At 43.2% G+C, this 18,458-nt stretch overlaps 1 protein-coding gene across 1 annotated transcript in view; it reads right to left on the bottom strand.

Annotated features, from left to right (window-relative positions):
* LOC124779497 (maternal embryonic leucine zipper kinase-like) overlaps positions 1–18,458 on the bottom strand; it is a 421,515-nt gene that overhangs the window by 124,078 nt on the left and 278,979 nt on the right. The window contains exon 13 of the mRNA XM_047253715.1: positions 247–350. Within this exon, the coding sequence (XP_047109671.1) occupies positions 247–350 (104 nt within the window). The remainder of the gene's footprint in view (positions 1–246; positions 351–18,458) is intronic.

Raw genomic sequence — 18,458 nt, 5'->3', positions numbered from 1 at the left:
GGGGGCAGACAGCACATTGACAGCCGAACACGCTATTAAGGCATATGCTTCTTGTTGAATCTCACAGCCACAGCACCGAATTGCATACATTTGTATCCAATATTAACTTCTGTTTTTAAGAATAAAGAAAAACCCACTGATGATGGTCTAACATCGTCGAAACATGTATGGCTGAACAAAGTATCATCGGAATACATTTTACCGAAGGCCCACACAACCCTCCATGCTACTACCACTGTCACTTACCCCTTCTGCTTGCAGTCGAAGCCCCTGTCGACGAGCATGCGCAGAAGCTCACTGCGAACGCGCTCCGGGTCGTTGCACGTCATCGTCGACACGTTACACACATTCTGCAACAAACAATACCTCTGTGAATCAAGCACAAAACTCACAGATAGACAAGGAGAACTTTACTACAACGAACGGCACACATCAATCATTACTCTTAATAATTGATCTCTAATAAGATACCTCACCAGTAGCTATCTCAAAAATGATAAATGCCTCCCTATTGCGTAAACCATTTTCCATCGGTGGGTAATTAAATGAAATATTTTTGTGACAACACACATCACACTCTCAGATAGCATGTCTATTTCAATTATGGCCAATTAAACGACTACTCTTCGCCAGTATTCCAATACACTTACGAATTACTTACAATACATTTGTTTGTATGGTATATGCACTGTGAAGCTATAAAACAAATGTTAAGTTAGACGTATCTACAAGATGATCTTGGGTTCGACCTAAATGTTATTCTTATTGCACACTTCAAAATTAATTTAATTCACCAGCTTCTGTAAGACTGTAGTGCCTTTTCCCTTCATCCTTGGGATTAAGAAATAAGTTGCAATAGTTAAAGTAGTGTTGTAAGTGCAAATCACTTTTCCATCTAGTGTTCGCTAAGCGCATGTGAGACAAATGATTCCACATTACTACCCACAAAGCTGCTTCGTACTGAAATTAGCCATTCTGTTCTATTCCATTCGTGCGTAGTACTTGAAACGACCCTTTCGTCCTCACCTCGGTTCCATGACGTCACGTGAAAAAACACTCGCAGTTGCGGCCGGAATCTAGGTTCTCCTAGCGTTGTGCGGCGAATTGTTCTGCGGATTTAGTTGGAAACCTCTACGGGTGACAAGGATTAACTCTCTGCGCTGATACACTACCAAATCATCTTACATACGGGTCGTTAGTCTCGTTTTTACCGGCGACGCAGGGTTAAGCTGGTCCGAACCCCAGAGACAATAATTGGACGTCGTTATGCAAATGGGTACCAACTACCATTTTTCAGATTTCTGGTTCTCTGCTGCAAATTTTGATGGAATATGTGTGGTATGTCACGCAAATTAGAACCCCAATTCCATAACGTGCTGCTGTCTGAACCAACTACCAGTTGCTGTATCCATGTGGCAATGAATCGCAATATGGAACCAAATCCATGTGCAAGAAACCCACATGTTTTGTTTGTTTACGTATTGGAGTAGAAACATGAGTAATTAATTGTTATTACGGGGAGTGTATTTTCTTGTATGTAATTGTTTAATAAGACACACTGTTGTCATGGAGGTGGCATGAAGAGGAAAGTCGTTGGCGTCTTTTTGTTCGGCAGAAAATACTAAAAGCAGTCATTTTGAAGTTAGTATGACCATGTACCTTAAAACGTATAATGGTTATTAGCGACTGCGCTATGTAACATTTTGTTAACAATATGAATCACTAAATTATCTTAAAAACCGTAAATAAATAATTACAAGCCAGAGAATATTTAATACATAGGCCTGCGTCAATTTACACATACATCACTCTCTTGCAACAAGCCAGGAAAAAAGCACCCCCTTCAAACCCATAGGATGGCAAAGGAAAACTTTTGGAGTACTTCACTGTTAGAAAATAATAATAATAATAATAATAATAATAATAATAATAATAATAAAAGCAGTAGTCAGCAGAAAGCATGTTCATGAGCAAGAACTTCGATGAGAATTTCGTTGAAGTAAATCTTCACAGAAGCACTGCAAGCCGCCCAAAGTCTTCGCCAGACCTAACAACGTTCTCGGTACCTTTAAGGCCCAACAATAAACCAGTATCACTGCCAAAACTGCAGGACATGAAATCGATAATGCATCTCATTCCAGGGGATGCCAGAAGTTTTATGAAATCTTAACTTCAGACCCGGATGGATGATGTTGATAGCATTGATGATACACTCGATTTCACTTTGGAGTACTTTTCAAGCTGTCAGCGCGTAGAAGAATCATTTGGGCATAACGTATTTATATAATTAATAATACTAATAATAATGCAACCTTAGTGTTGAAGTATCTACTTTCATAAAGCTGTTCAAATCACAGTAAATTAATAGCGAATTTGATAAAATGTTACACCCATTTTTGAATTTACGTCTTCATTTTGCTAGTATTACAGTAACATTGTCAATAAAAAGCTGTTCACATATGAATTCTGAAGTGTAGTTATTTCAGTTATAAAAGTGTTGCTTCATTTTTCCCTTTTTTCAGCTACAAACCACAAGAACCAATTCCCGGTGTTAAATTTTAAAATAAGCAATAAGGAACCAATTCCAATTATGGCCCCTTACGCTCGGTGGATCAATAAATGTTGAGACCTACAGCACTGATCTGACAGAGAGATAGAAAATCTTTATAATGCGACAATTGCTTTTGGGATAATGCCATATTTGAATTTTATTTATAAAGTTGTGCTGGATCATCTCTACCTCAAAATGTTGATTTTGGAGTTGGTTACAATATTGCCTTACCATGTCCAATTAAAAGTCCTGTAGCTATTATCTAAGGTCCTACCACTGTACTGCAATATGTTCACTGCAAACAGTTCTACAAACCACCTCCAACTTGCTACCAGCAACTCTTGCCCCTAATCACCACAACAACAAACAGAAAAACAGTTCAAAGTCAGTACGGAAAAAAGCCACACAAAAACACTATTCTCAAATCTGTACAGAAACAAATGAAATTAACTGGCATTAATTTGCCCTAGGCAAGACCGTCACTCTTATTCAACGCCTCCTTCAGGTAGCTAATGGCTCCATATTCTGATCTGCACAAAACCACGCTCGCCAATCCACAACACTCGCCGAGAAACGCAGAAGACTGCCAAGCAGAGTTGACGCCAACCCACAGGAACACAGATCTCAGTGTTTTGCCAGCTTTTCGTACCAGAAAATTAACTTCGCTGATCACGAGGGTTTGATAAAGCCAGGCTTCCAAAAGGATAACTCATTTAAAACAGAAACTCCGCTACAGAGGGACGACGACTTGTCACTATAGCGCTACGAGGATCCCTGTCAGCACCTCGATTTCGCCGAGCTTCGTGCCGCTCCATAATTATTAGTTTTGTAATATAGGTCTTTCAGCCAATGAGAATCAGACGCAGAACGTAGATATTCTCATTGGCCATTTCGTGCTCCTCCTTAGAGTGAGTCCGTAATGTGCTGTTTTCTGGCAGTGCTTTAAGAACATTTTTGCAACGGATGTTGAAAACGCCAGCCGACATGGGGAAAATGCGGTGTAACGCCTTGGGTCACAACTGTTTTGTCGATTACAGCATTCGGATTGTTTTTTTCCAACTAGCGACTTTTATTTAACCAAAGCCTTAAGTATTCCTAATCCTGGACTTTAATACTTTCTCATGGAACTCTGCTTGGTGCACAAGATAAGAGCAGGTACGACACAGCCTGACATCGCTGCATCGAGAGCTACATGGTCAAGCCCGAGAGCTACATGGTCAAGCCCGAGAGCTACATGGTCAAGCCCGAGAGCTACATGGTCAAGCCGATGAAAAGAAAGTGGCCATTAACATTTCTTGTAATTGCAGTCACGTTCTTGGAGTTGTACGATTCTGTTTCTGGTGTGGCTAGTTGTTGGAGTCGTCATTAAGTTCGCTAGTTATTTTTTCAGCATTAACAGAGGTGTAAAACCCAGTGGGAGTAATTAATAGTTTTGATTCTTACAAGGGAACCTCCCCATCGCACCCCCCTCAGATTTAGTTATAAGCTGGCACAGTGGATAGGCCTTGAAAAACTGAACAAAGATCAATCGAGAAAACAGGAAGAAGTTATGTGGAACTATGAAAAAATAAGCAAAATATACAAACTGAGTAGTCCATGTGCAACCTCAAGGACAGTGTAAGCGCATTGTCGCCATGGTCCCGTGGTTAGCGTGAGCAGCTACGAAGCGAGAGGTCCTTGGTTCAAGTATTCCCTCGGCTGAAAATTTTACTTACTTTATTTTTGCGAAGTTATGATCTTTCCGTTCGTTCATTGACGTCATTGTTCACTGTAATAAGTTTAGTGTCTGTGTTTTGCGACCGCACCGCAAAAACGTGCGATTAGTAGACGAAAGGACGTGCCTCTCCAATGGGAACCGAAAACATTTGATCGTAAGGTCATAGGTCAACCGATTCCTCAGCAGAAAAACACGTCTGATATATTCTATACGACACTGGTGACGGCATGTGCGTCACATGACAGGAATTTGTTGTCGACCCACCTAACTTGTACACTTGGCAAATGGGTAAAAAGATTCTTCTACCTTGCCTGATTTAGGTTTTCTTGTGGATGTGATAATCACTCCCAAAAAACTGATGAAAACATAATAGTTTGTCACATAAACTGAAAATAAAAAATTAAACTTTTCACGGAAAGGAAGACTTGAACGAAGGACCTCTCGTTCCGCAGCTGTTCACGCTAACCTCGGGACCACGACGCTCCGGAGTTTATATTATCCTTGATGTTGCCTATCTTCCGCATGGACTACTCAGTTTATATATTTTGCTCATTTTCTCATAGTTCCACATAACTTCTTCCTGTTTTCTCGATTGATGTCTGTTCAGTTTTTCAAGGCCTGTCCGCTGTGCCAACTTATAACTAAATCTGAGGGGGGTGCGATGGGGAGGTTCCCTTGTTAGTATGTAAGTTGGGCTCGACTTATTCTGTGGACTCAATATTGATATTCCAGCGCTGCTGTTCTGTGGATTGCACACAGTGTTGGAGGGGGGGGGGGGGGGAGGGAGAGGGAGGGGGGGAGGGGGGAGGGGGGGGAGAGAGGCAGAGAGAGAGAGAGAGAGAGAGAGAGAGAGAGAGAGAGAGTAGTGTGTCGAAGTACAGGAGCGGTGAGGCAAGCGCCCAGCCGTCGTTTTCGTGGACGGCTGCTGAGATTCGTAATAGGTTACAAACGCGCCAGGTAGGATAAAAGAAAGGAGGTTTGAATGAATCGAAAAATTTGCAGTAACGAACCAGGTTCTTGCTGGTACAGCATCCAGAGTTTAACACGAGTCGAAAGACATGTGTACGAAGCTACAGTGGATATGTGGGTAACATCCTAGCGTAACAACATAACGAAGTGCGATAACAAGAATAGTAAGCTGGGCGTCCAATTCAATACCTTTGGCCGCTACTATTTTGCTTCAAATTATCCGTCCTATTCCACATATCGATCGGTATCCTTCCATTTACCTTATAAGCTTTCATCTTGTACTTTTTGTATTTGGTTGTCTGTTAAAAATTATGGCAGCTTTAACTAACATGTACTGGAAATCAGGACCACCTTTCATTCGTAGTTACATAATGGATTTTTGGGGAATAGCATCTCTCAGCTAATCCTGCAAAGCCTCACGCGGGAACACTAATATCGTAACATAGAAAATTTTTTTGGAGAAGTCTTTTAAAGCAATTGATGAATTTCAGGCGGAGCACTGGGTCCAAATATCTTGATTGTGATAGTTCTTTTTACTTAACAGCCAATTTTAATTACCATTAATAAATAATTACTGAAGCCTAAATAAAATAGATCCACAACTTACCTAATGGTTTGGCCAAACAATATCCAATGGAGACGAGGTACTGGCGGAAGTAAGGCTCTGGGGCAGTTCGTGGGTCGTGCTTGGGTAGCTCAGTTGCTAGAGCACTTGCCCGCGAGAGGCAAAGGTCTATAGTTCGACTCTCGGTCCGGCACACAGTTTTAATCTGCCAGGAGGTTTCATATCAGTGCACTCTCCGCTGCAGAGCGAAAATCTCATTCTCAATATCCAATTGCAGTTTGGTAAACCTCATAAATCGTTTCATATACAACACAAAAGCATTGTTTGATTTTTATATCGTTATTTTTCTAGTGATATTTGTTTTTGTATGTTTTTGGACCTCCCAACCCCTATCAACACCGTTCAATCAGTTTATTATAAATGCAATTTGCATGGCTTTATCAATACTAGACATGATTTTGTTATTGAGATTACTACGATCGTTCTTTAAATCAAAATTTGATCACGATCGAAGACTTAAAGGCCATATTTTTATTTTTTTTTAATTTACATGGCATCAGAACCGCCAATCTGTAAGTAACTCTCAATGTCATCTGGATGCTTTGAATTATCGGTATCATTTGCCATCGAAATGAATAAATATACACAATAATTAATTTAATTCAGAATGCCGACGTAGGGATTGTTTGACGCCAAGGGAGTGACGTCACAAATCGCCAGAGTAAAAGAAATAGCCTCCTTCGAACAAGGTCAGTAGCACTGACGCAGTTGTGGCGGCAGTCTTAGCAAATATCCAGATTCTCAGCACCCGCTTTGGCAGCCACAGATCTGCACACGTTTCCAAGATGGCGCTGTGTTGTTTTTGTGTAGGGTGAAGGCGGCAACAATGAGTCACTGAGGCAACGAAATATTTCAAAACATCCGTCTCATGCTATTATTCAGCTTCAGAACAACAATACACCGAAACTATTCGAAGTTCTTGTTTCTCAATCGAAGTACGAAGCCGTGGACCTACAACTCTAGGCAACAAAAGACTGCAAGGTAAGTACATCCACGGGAGGTGAGGATTTGGGACTACAAGTTATTAGTGAGGGCTCAAATTGATGCCATTCAAAATAAACTACAGGCAGATGTCAGTTTTGATCTCTACAGTCCATGATATGTACATATGATGTGATTATAAGCTTTTTGAATTTCTTGCACAGGAAAAAAGCTCCCAAAGGCCACAGCCACTCAACGTGACGAAAAGTACACTGACGGAACAAAAATCGAAACACAAAGAAGGAGATGTGCGACATAAACGGAAGTTGGGAGGTGTGTTTCTGCATCTGAAAGACGACGTCTGTTCAAATTTGGCGCCAATGGCATACGAGTGGCGCTAGTTGCGCCACTATGAGGCTGCCCATCAGGTTTGCTCTAAATGCGTGCTGTAACAGTCATGAGCGTTAGTTACCTTTGAAATCGGATATGGTGAGTTCACGTTAGTGGAAAAGGCGACAAAGACAGCATTGTCAGTACCTCACTGAGTTTGAACGCCATCACGCAATGGGCGTGAGAGAAGGTGGATGTTCCTTTTGCAACACTGCAGAAAGTCTTGACAGGAATTTAGCCGCTGTACATATTGCTGGTATCGGTGAAGTACGGTCGCTAGGAGACAAGACATCGGATGGCCACGTGGCACTACCGAGAGGGAAGACCGTGTTCGGCGTATTGCTCTTGCGCGTCGTACACTGCGCCTGCAGCAGCAATCTGGGCAGCAGCTGGCACCACAGTGACACAACGAACTGTTAGAAATTGGCTACTACAAGGACGACTCCGAGCCAGACGCCGTGTAGCGTGCATTCCACTGACCTCCAAACCACCGCGGTTTGAGACTTCAGCAGGGTCAAGGAACAGCTCATTGGAGGGCAGGGTTGAGGTCCGGTGTGTTTTTTTGATCAAAGCTGGTTCTGCCTCAGTGCCAGTGATGGCCCTGTATTGGTTACATGGAGGTCCAACAGAATGTCAAGATGTGGCCTTGGCCTGCTCTATCACCAGATCTCTCTCCAATTGAGCACATGTAGGACATCATCGGAGGACAGCTCCAGCGTCATCCACAAACAGCAGTAACCGTCCCTGTATTGACCGACCAAGTGCAACAGGCATGGCACTTCACCCCACAAACTGACTTCCGGCACCCGTACAACAGAATGCACGCACGTTTGCATGCTTGCACTCAAGTCTGGCGGTTACTCTGGTTATTAATGTACTAGCATTGAGATTCATTAGGAGAGTCCTTAGAAAATGTAGTCCATCAACAAAGGAGGTGGCTTACTAAACACTCGTTCGACCTATACTTGAGTATTGCTCATCAGTGTGGGATCCGTACCAGATCGGGTTGACGGAGGAGATAGGGAAGATCCAAAGAAGAGCGGCGCGTTTCGTCACAGCGTTATTTGGTAACCGTGATAGCGTTACGGAGATGTTTAATAAACTCAAGTGGCAGACTCTGCAAGAGAGGCGCTCTGCATTGCGGTGTAGCTTGCTCGCCAGGTTTCGAGAGGGTGCGTTTCTGCATGTTGTTGTTGTTGTTGTTGTTGTTGTTGTTGTGGTCTTCAGTCCTGAGACTGGTTTGATGCAGCTCTCCATGCTACTCTGTCCTGTGCAAGCTTCTTCATCTCCCAGTACCTACTGCAACCTACATCCTTCTGAAACTGCTTAGTGTATTGATCTCTTGGTCTCCCTCTACGATTTTTACCCTCCACGCTGCCCTCCAATGCTAAATTTGTGATCCCTTGATGCCTCAAAACATGTCCTACCAACCGATCCCTTCTTCTAGCCAAGATGAGCCGCAAATTTCTCTTCTCCCCCATCCTAATCAATACCTCCTCATTAGATACGTGATCTACCCACCTTACCTTCAGCATTCTTCTGTAGCACCACATTTCGAAAGCTTCTATTCTCTTCTTGTCCAAACTGGTTATCGTCCATGTTTCACTTCCATACATGGCTACACTCCATACAAATACTTTCAGAAACGACTTCCTGACACTTAAATCTATACTCGATGTTAACAAATTTCTCTTCTTCAGAAACGATTTCCTTGCCATTGCCAGTCTACATTTTATATCCTCTCTACTTCGACCATCATGAGTTATTTTACTCCCTAAATAGCAAAACTCCTTTACTACTTTAAGTGTCTCATTTCCTAATCTAATTCCCTCAGCATCACCCGACTTAATTAGACTACATTCCATTATCCTCGTTTTGCTTTTGATGATGTTCATCTTACATCCTCCTTTCAAGACACTGTCCATTCCGTTCAACTGCTCTTCCAAGTCCTTTGCTGTCTCTGACAGAATTACAATGTCATCGGCGAACCTCAAAGTTTTTACTTCTTCTCCATGAATTTTAATACCTACTCCGAATTTTTCTTTTGTTTCCTTTACTGCTTGCTCAATATACAGATTGAATAACATTGGGGAGAGGCTACAACCCTGTCTCACTCCTTTCCCAACCACTGCTTCCCTTTCATGTCCCTCGACTCTTATAACTGCCATCTGGTTTCTGTCCAAATTGTAAATAGCCTTTCGCTCCCTGTATTTTACCCCTGCCACCTCCAGAATTTGAAAGAGAGTATTCCAGTTAACGTTGTCAAAAGCTTTTTTCTAAGTCTACAAATGCTAGAAACGTAGGTTTGCCTTTTCTTAATCTTTCTTCTAAGATAAGTCGTAAGGTTAGTATTGCCTCACGTGTTCCAACATTTCTGCATGAGGTATCGAATATATTGCTTCCTTCTACTTATACCTCCCGTAGAGATCACGTATGTAAAATTAGAGATATTCGAGCGCGCACGGAGGCTTTCCGGCTGTCGTTCTTCCCGCGAACCATACGCGACTGGAAGAGGAAAGGGAGGTAATGACAGTGGCACGTAAAGTGCCCTCCGCCACACACCGTTGGGTGGCTTGCAGAGTATAAATGTAGATGTAGCATTTCACATTTGCAATGGTTCATCTCGCGCTTACATTAACCTGCGATCTTGCAATGTTAATCACTTACACATGTTACCACGTCAAATCGAAATTTCATTACTCTACGTAAGTTGTTATTTTTTTTGGTGTTGCGACATATTGACCATGAGTGTATAACTGGAAGAAGTAATATCGTACAGCATGAAAGGGCTGCGAGATCCCAAAGGGCAGGTTCAGCCGTCTAGCTGGAATGAGTTCAATGGTGTGTGTGTGTGTGTGTGTGTGTGTGTGTGTGTGTGTGTGTTTTTCCATCTTGGAGATGATGAAAGAAGGCTCAGGGTGAAACTCGGTGCCCGCAGATAGCCTGCTACCCTCGAAAAGCACCAATGGACCAGCCGAGGTTAACGACCCCATCGACGGATGATCACTGTCAACAGCGTCGCATGCCGTGACTTCCTAAAGCCGTGTCCCACTACATAAGCGTCAGAAGCGAGCGGCGTGTGGATACGCGACACTTGCTCAACAAGCAGCAGCAGCAGCAGCAGCATCGGGCAGAAAGCGCGCGTGCGAGCGACCATCTCGCGCTACAACATGGCTACTTAGAGCCGACCAGCTCTCTCTCTAAAACGGCGCCCCTAAACTGTACAATACTGTAGCTGGAGAAAGGCTACAAAATTAGCCTTACTTAGGAAAATAAAGCGAAAAGGAATGCTGTGCATGAAATTTACAAAGGTAGCAAACTTCGTGGAAACTTCCATAAAGTATATCGTCAACTACGAAGAACACCAAACAAATTCTTCCAATATACATATACGACGACCGTCTCATCAATAAATTGAAGACTAATGTTTCTTACACGACCACGAACTTTTAACAGGCGGTAAATGCGGGTTCCGTCCCCGTTGCTACTTATATTTTAACTAACTCAGCTACAATTCTGTATACTAAGTTTTATGTAAACTGTTTACTACACCTAGTCCTAATAAAATACAGTGAACAACCATGAAATTTTACTGGTATTTGATGTTGCGAACGTAATCCATCAGCACTCAATGTTAACGCCAAGCGTTTCAGTTAATCTAAGTAGTCCGTAAAAGTAATGCATACAAAATTTTTGAAACGAAAGTCAAACTTTTGTGATACAATTTGTCTGAAAGTATGAAATAAAAAATATTAGAGAAACGTTTGATGCACCTCACTTTATGTTCGTGATTTCGAGCATCATTCAACCTATCCGCGGATACGAAAACCAATATCTGAAGAATGAAGGGAGATATCATTCCACTCTCAACTTTAAATACAATTCAGATATATTGGTTACATTTCAAACGCAATAATGTATGGCCTAAAATGGACAATACGTAAAGTGTACGCTACGTGATTTTACTCTGCGCCGGCCGCAGTGGCCGAGCGGTTCTACGCGCTTTAGTCTGGAACCGCCCGACCGCTACGGTCGCAGGTTCGAATCCTGCCTCGGGCATGGATGTGTGTGATGTCCTTAGGTTAGTTAGGTTTAAGTAGATCTAAGTTCTAGGGGACTGATGACCTCAGATGTCAAGTCCCATGGTGCTCAGAGCCCTTTTTACTCTGCAACTCTTAAAAATTTCGCGCAGCCATGCACTCCGTTTCGTGTAGCACAGTAACTATGACGAATACCGAAAATAAATTCAGACCTTTATCGAGCAAAGACAACAAGCTGTAAGATGCGGAACAATCGAATTTTTTGACCAAATAGTTTTCTTAAAATCGGATGATAAATATTTCATAGCTGCCGGCGCATCCCTTCCAATGCTTTCGCGGGAAGACGCGTAGCTGTAGCGCTTGCCGCATCGACGAGATTCAAACACGTCGAATTCACACGTCGCCAGTTGTAGGAGAGGACAGGCAGCGCATGGACGTCGTCTACGTTAAGACACTTCCGTAAGTACGTATACGTGCGGTGGTGGTTCGTCTGAAGCTGTCGCGCGCTGTCGGTCCCGAGTTCGAGTCTCGCTCGGGCACACAGTTTTAATCTGCCAGGAAGTTTCATATCAGCGCACACTCCGCTGCAGAGTGAAAATCTCATTCTGGTCACACTACGGAGAGGTTTGGAATTTAATCCGGGACATGGGCGCAAAGACCTGTGATCACGGACTTTACGGCAACACCCCTCCTGTTCCCTCTGCCGAAAGGGAACATTGTCAACAGCGCGCTGTGTACCCGGAAGCTTACCCACCAAGTAATGGCCGCGCCCGACAATACTTAAGATTCGGTGATCTGACACGAACCGGTGCATTCAATTTGGCACGGCCCTCGACATTACTGCAAGATACCGTGTAAGAATGAGAACAGGAAAGTCTGTTTGCCACGAGTAGTTTTTCGCAAATCCGTGCCGAATCTTGAAGTTTCTTTTTCCCAACGACATTATAACGTTAATTGGGACTCACGATAAGATATTGTGTATCTCGCTAGGAATCAGGACAATAAGCTAAGAAAAAATTGGAGCGCGTACATATGCTCATGGAAAAACATTTTCTCATCGCCCAGTACGGGTTTGAATAGGACAGAAAATTGTTAAGTACCTTCCATCACGCACTGGACAGTGGCTTGTGGAGTATACATGAAAATGTAGAATGTATCTCTTACCGCAAGGTAACTGCGCCAGTGCCACATAGTAGACTGGTGCCTAACTTCGTTGCATTCTTGTTTTGCAAGTTGGTATTCCGGTTGCTATGGATTTATTTATCGATCATCTTTTTTTTGTTTTATTCGTAGTTCACCGATGCTACTTGAGTTTAAACATCGTCATTTTGTCAGGTGGAGATAGTGAAGGGAGCTGTGGATGCTAGAATATGCAGTGCCAACTGGAGAAATCTAAAGATTTCCGACATATTCTTCTGTTCGAGTTCAATAGAGGTGTGACGGAAGTAGAGGCAGCCATAAACATTTGCGCCGTGTACTGGGATACTGTCACTAGACAGAGAACGGCAAGAAAATGGCTCTGTCGTTTTAAAGAGGATCAAAAATGGTTCAAATGGTTCTAAGCCCTGTGGGACTTAACATCTGAGGTCATCAGTCCCCTAGACTTAGAACTACTTAAACGCAACTAACCTAAGGACATCACACACATCCATGCCCTAGACAGGGTTCAAAGCTGCGACCATAAGCAGCAGCGCGGTTCCGGACTGAAGCGCCTAGAACCACTCGGCCACAGCGGACGGCTTAAGGAGGATCGTTTGTACATTAGTGACTCACCGCCTTCAGGAAGACCTTTGATAAAGATCGTTTAAAAGCATTAATCCATAATTATCCACGTCAGCTTATTCGAGAACTGGAAAGTGTAACGAACTGTGATCCTTCCACCGTCGTACGATTTTTGCATGCTATGAGGAAGGTTCAAAACTCCGGTGTAAGGGTACCGCATGCTCTAACAAGGGGAGGCCGCCAATTGTGAAATTCAGATTCGATTCATACTGCGCATAATAAAAGCTCATGGCCAGAGGTGTAATGTGGCAAAGCACCAAGATGCACTTCTCAGCCGTTGTCGAGAAAATCGACAGTTAAAAGAAACCGTTGCGGTCAAATGCTCTCTACGGTTAATAGTTTTATACAGCGTCGTGGCGCAGCAGTAAGTGCTCGGGTTTGTAATCGGAAGGTCGGTCGCCAGATCGAATCTCGCGCCATGCAACATTTTTTTTATTATTAGTTTTTTGTAATTCAAATATATATATATATATATATATATATATATATATATATATATATATATATATATATAAATAAAACTATTAATGAATTGCTTATGCATTTTGGTGAAGGCGGATCGCTCTCCAATTGTACCGCCTCCATTTTTCCGTTTGTTTAACAGTGTGTACCAAAGCTCTCACGTCCACACTGATTTTCGACGATGTTATAACTTGCGCTAAGGACCGCATCTACCTTCTTTCGAAGTTAGCAGGCAACTACGCTGTTATGCGGCGGCTCGTTTCGGCCCATTCAACATCTGTCCTTCAAGTGTAACGAGCGAGTAACGGAGTTTATATTTCATACCTGCCACAGCAAATTTGTGTTCGTGAGGTTTCTATTCTAATTCGAACGTTTGACTTACGCTATACGTATTCGTTTCGGAATATCGTTTCTACGTCTTCCGTTAACTATACGTGGTTAACATTATGAAGACAATTAATAACATTTGTGAAATACAACTTTGTTTGCGGAAAACATAATGATGTTTGAAGTCGCCAGTTTTTCCACGACAAACGACTTTCAACAACTTATTATATGCATAATAGTTGCAACTGATTGCCAGGAATTATATATATATATATATATATATATATATATATATATATATATATATATATATATATATATATAAGTGTGTGTGTGTGTACACACATTTGAATTACAAAAAACAAATACCAAAGAAAAAAAAGTTGCATGGCGGGAGATTTGATCCGGTGACCTTCGGATTACGAACCCGAGCGCTTACCGCTGCGCCACGACGCTGTAGAGAATTATCAATCGTAGAGAGTATTTCAGCGCAACGGTGTATTTTAACTGTAGATTTTCTCGACAACGGCTGAGAAGTGCATCTTGGTGCTTCGCCACATTACACCTCTGGCCATGAGCATTTATTATGCGCAGTATGAATCGAATCTGAATTTCACAATTGGCGACCTCCCCTTGTAAGTCAAAATCACAAAAATCAGCGGCTGGCCGTATGTGTAGTCCTACTTGCCCTCATCAACTGATTATGAACAACACTGATCGTCCCTATCTGCTATCGTTGCTGGTGACGAGAAACGGTGTCTCCATGCTAACATATCCACATGGATACTCTGCAAATCACATTTAAGTGCCTGGCAGAGGGAATAAATAGGAAAGAATGGTTGAGACCGAGAAAAGCAGCAGCTCCCAGTACAAATACCTGCTCGCATCCAGAAACGATTATTTTACGGCTCTGGTGGAACAGCGACGATGCGGTGCACTACGAATCGCTCCCCAGAGGTGTAACCATCACTGTTGAAATTTGTCAACAACTGAGACGTCTTGCGAACGCATACGAAGAACAACGACCAGGAAGACCGCGTGACGTGATGCTACTTCACGATAACACTTGCCCGCGACTGCTAGCAAAAGTTGCATTGGGAAATAATTCCTGATTCACCTGATCATGCGCCCTCAGATTTTCATCGAAAAACCTTGAGGGGAGCTTCCTTTCCGGATGAAGATGCACTGCGAACATGGCTCGACGAGTTTATAGCCTCAAAACCACGTGATTTCTGTAGTCGCTGAATCGAAAAGTTACCGCAGCATTGGCAGACCGTTGAAATAGTGAAGGCGAATACACTGTTCATGACTACAGCCTCTGTTATGTACATCATTTGTGTTCATTAAACTTATGGAAAAGCGCTATAAACTTCCGCACCAACCCAACACATCAATTGCGGCTACTGTAGTTCAATGTCCCTTATATCCACTACAAGGCACCGGGAGTAGACAACATTCCATTGGAACTACTGACGACCTTGGGAGAGCCAGTCCTGATAAAACTCTACCATCTGGTGAGCAAGATGTATGAGACAGGTGAAATACCCTCAGACATTAAGAAGAATATAATAATTCCAATCCCAAAGAGAGCAGGTGTTGACAGATGTGAAAATTACCGAACTATCAGTTTAATAAGTCACAGCTGCAAAATACTAACACGAATTCTTTACAGACGAATGGAAAAACTGGTAGAAGCCGACCTCGGGGAAGATCAGTTTGGATTCCGTAGAAATGCTGGAACACGTGAGGCAGTACTGACCATACGACTTATCTTGGAAGATAGATTAAGGAAAGGCATTTGTAGACTTAGAGAAAGCTTTTGGCAATGTTGACTGGAATACTCTCAAATTCTGAAGGTGGCAGGGGTAAAATACAGAGAGCGAAAGGCTATTTACAATTTGTACAGAAACCAGATGGTAGTTATAAGAGTCGAGGGGCTTGAAAGGGAAGCCGTGGTTGGGAAGGGACTGCGACAGGGTTGTAGCCTCTCTCCGATGTTATTTAATCTGTATATTGAGCAAGCAGTAAAGGAAACAAAAGAAAAGTTCGGAGTAGGTGTTAAATTCCGCGGAGAAGAAATAAAAACTTTGAGGTTCAGGGATGACATTGTAATTATGTCATCAGTGACAGCAAAGGACTTGGAAGAGCAGTTGAACGGAATAGACAGTGTCTTGAAAGGAGGATATAAGATGAACATCAACAAAAGCAAAACGAGGATAATGGATTGTAGTCGAATTAAGTCGGGCGATGCTGAGGGAATTAGATTAGGAAATGAGACACTTAAAGTAGTAAAGGAGTTTTGCTATTTGGGGAGCAAAATAACTGATGATGGTCGAAGTAGAGAGAATATAAAATGTAGACTGGCAATGGCAAGGAAAGCATTTCTGAAGAAGAGAAATTTGTTAACATCGAGTATAGATTTAAGTGTCAGGAAGTAGTTTCTGAAAGTATTTGTATGGAGTGTAGCCATGTATGGAAGTGAAACATGGACGATAAATAGTTTGGACAAGAAGAGAATAGAAGCTTTTGCAATGTGGTGCTACAGAAGAATGCTGAAGATTAGATGTGTAGATCACATAACTAATGAGCAGGTGTTGAATAGGATTGGGGAGAAGAGAAGTGTGTGGTACAACTTGACTAGAAGAAGGTATCGGTTGGTAGGACATGTTCTGAGGCATCAAGGGATCACCAATTTAGCAGTGGAGGGCAGCGTGGAGGGTAAAAATCACAGAGGGAGACCAAGAGATGAATACACTAAACAGATTGAGAAGGACATAGGCTGCAGTAGGTACTGGGAGATGAAGAAGCTTGCACAGGATAGAGTAGTACGGAGAGCTGCATCAAACCAGTCTCAGGACTGAAGACCACAACAACAACATATATCCATCATAGAACTAGGTTGCACTCGGGCTTCACGTGTACTGCCCATAGAGCGCTTGAAGGTGGGGACGCCTGTGGAATCGTCAGGCAGGCAGCCCGACATGCCCGGATGGTGTCGGCTCCTTTGGCCGGCCAGATGCCAGTGCGGGCCACACATTCCGCCCCTCCCCTGCCCCCTCCTCCTAATTACCGCCCATTTAGGGCAATAAAAAAGACCGCCGCCGTCAGAAGAGGCCGGCCGGCCCCTCCTGTCAGTTCCAGAGCAAAGCAACGCAGACCAGCACAGCGCGTGCCCGCATGAGCTCGCGTGCCGCACACACACACACACACACACACACACACACACACACACACACACACACTATTGACTGTCCAAACTGCGCTCCTCCAGAGATCCTCCACGTGTCCATCCTGACGACTGTGCTCTGAAACTACATGAAGCTTTGTTTAGAGCAAGAATCACCTCTGCTCGAACCAACATGTATGCCAGAAACAGAGAACTTGTAAGACACTATTCACTCTCTTCATCCACGAGATTCAAAGGGCTTCAGACGACAGATCGACGCTTAGCGTTAGACACTGGCAGTTGTCCCTCAAAGTAAATTAATGCAACGTATTTGTGCATTAATCGGTAGAGACACCAATTACTGTTCGACTACATTATTGGCGATCAGTCATTACATCTACGTCTACATCCGTACTCCGCAAGCCACCTGACGGTGTGTGGCGGAGGGTACTCTGAGTACCTCTATCGGTTCTCTCTTCTATTCCAGTCTCGTATTGCTCGTGGAAAGAAGGATTGTCGGTATGCCTGTGTGGGCTGTGATCTCTCTGATTTTATCCTCATGGTCTCTTCGCGAGATATACGTAGGAGGGAGCAATATACTGCTTGACTCCTCGGTGAAGGTATGTTCTCGAAACTTCAACAAAAGCCCATACCGAGCTACTGAGCGTCTCTCCTGCAGTCTTCCACTGGAGTTTATCTATCATTTCCGTGACGCTTTCGCGATTTCTAAATGATCCCATAACGAAGCGCGCTTCTCTCCGTTGGATCTTCTCTATCTCTTCTATCAACCCCATCTGGTACGGATCCCACACTGCTGAGCAGTATTCAACCAGTGGGCGAACAAGTGTACTGTAACCTACTTCCTTTGTTTTCGGATTGCATTTCCTTAGGATTCTTCCAATGAATCTCAGTCTGGCATCTGCTTTACCGACGATCAACTTTATATGACCACTCCATTTTAAATCACTCCTAATGCCTACTCCCAGATAATTTATGGAATTAACTGCATCCAGCTGCTGACCTGCTATATTGTAGCTAAATGATAAGGGATCTTTCTTTCTAGGTATTCGCAGCACATTACACTTGTCTACATTGAGTTTCAATTGCCATTGCCTGCACCATGCGTCAATTCGCTGCAGATCCTCCTGCATTTCAGTACAATTTTCCATTGTTACAACCTCTCATATACCACAGCATCATCCGCTAAAAGCCTCAGTGAACTTCCGATGTCATCCACAAGGTCATTTATGTATATTGTGAATAGCAACGGTCCTACGACACTCCCCTACGGCACACCTGAAATCACTCTTACTTCGGAAGACTTCTCTCCATTGAGAATGACATGCTGCGTTCTGTTATTTAGGAACTCTTCAATCCAATCACACAATTGGTCTGATAGTCCATATGCTCTTACTTTGTTCATTAAACGACTGTGGGGAACGCCGGCCGGGGTGTCCGAGCGGTTCTAGGCGCTACAGTCTGGAACCGCGCGACCGCTACGGACGCAG

This window comes from Schistocerca piceifrons, chromosome 1 (genome assembly GCF_021461385.2).
Source record: "Schistocerca piceifrons isolate TAMUIC-IGC-003096 chromosome 1, iqSchPice1.1, whole genome shotgun sequence".
NCBI classification, from domain to species: Eukaryota; Metazoa; Arthropoda; class Insecta; order Orthoptera; family Acrididae; genus Schistocerca; species Schistocerca piceifrons.
The sequence above is the reverse complement of the archived record's forward strand: the minus strand, read 5'-3'. Positions and strand labels throughout refer to the sequence as shown.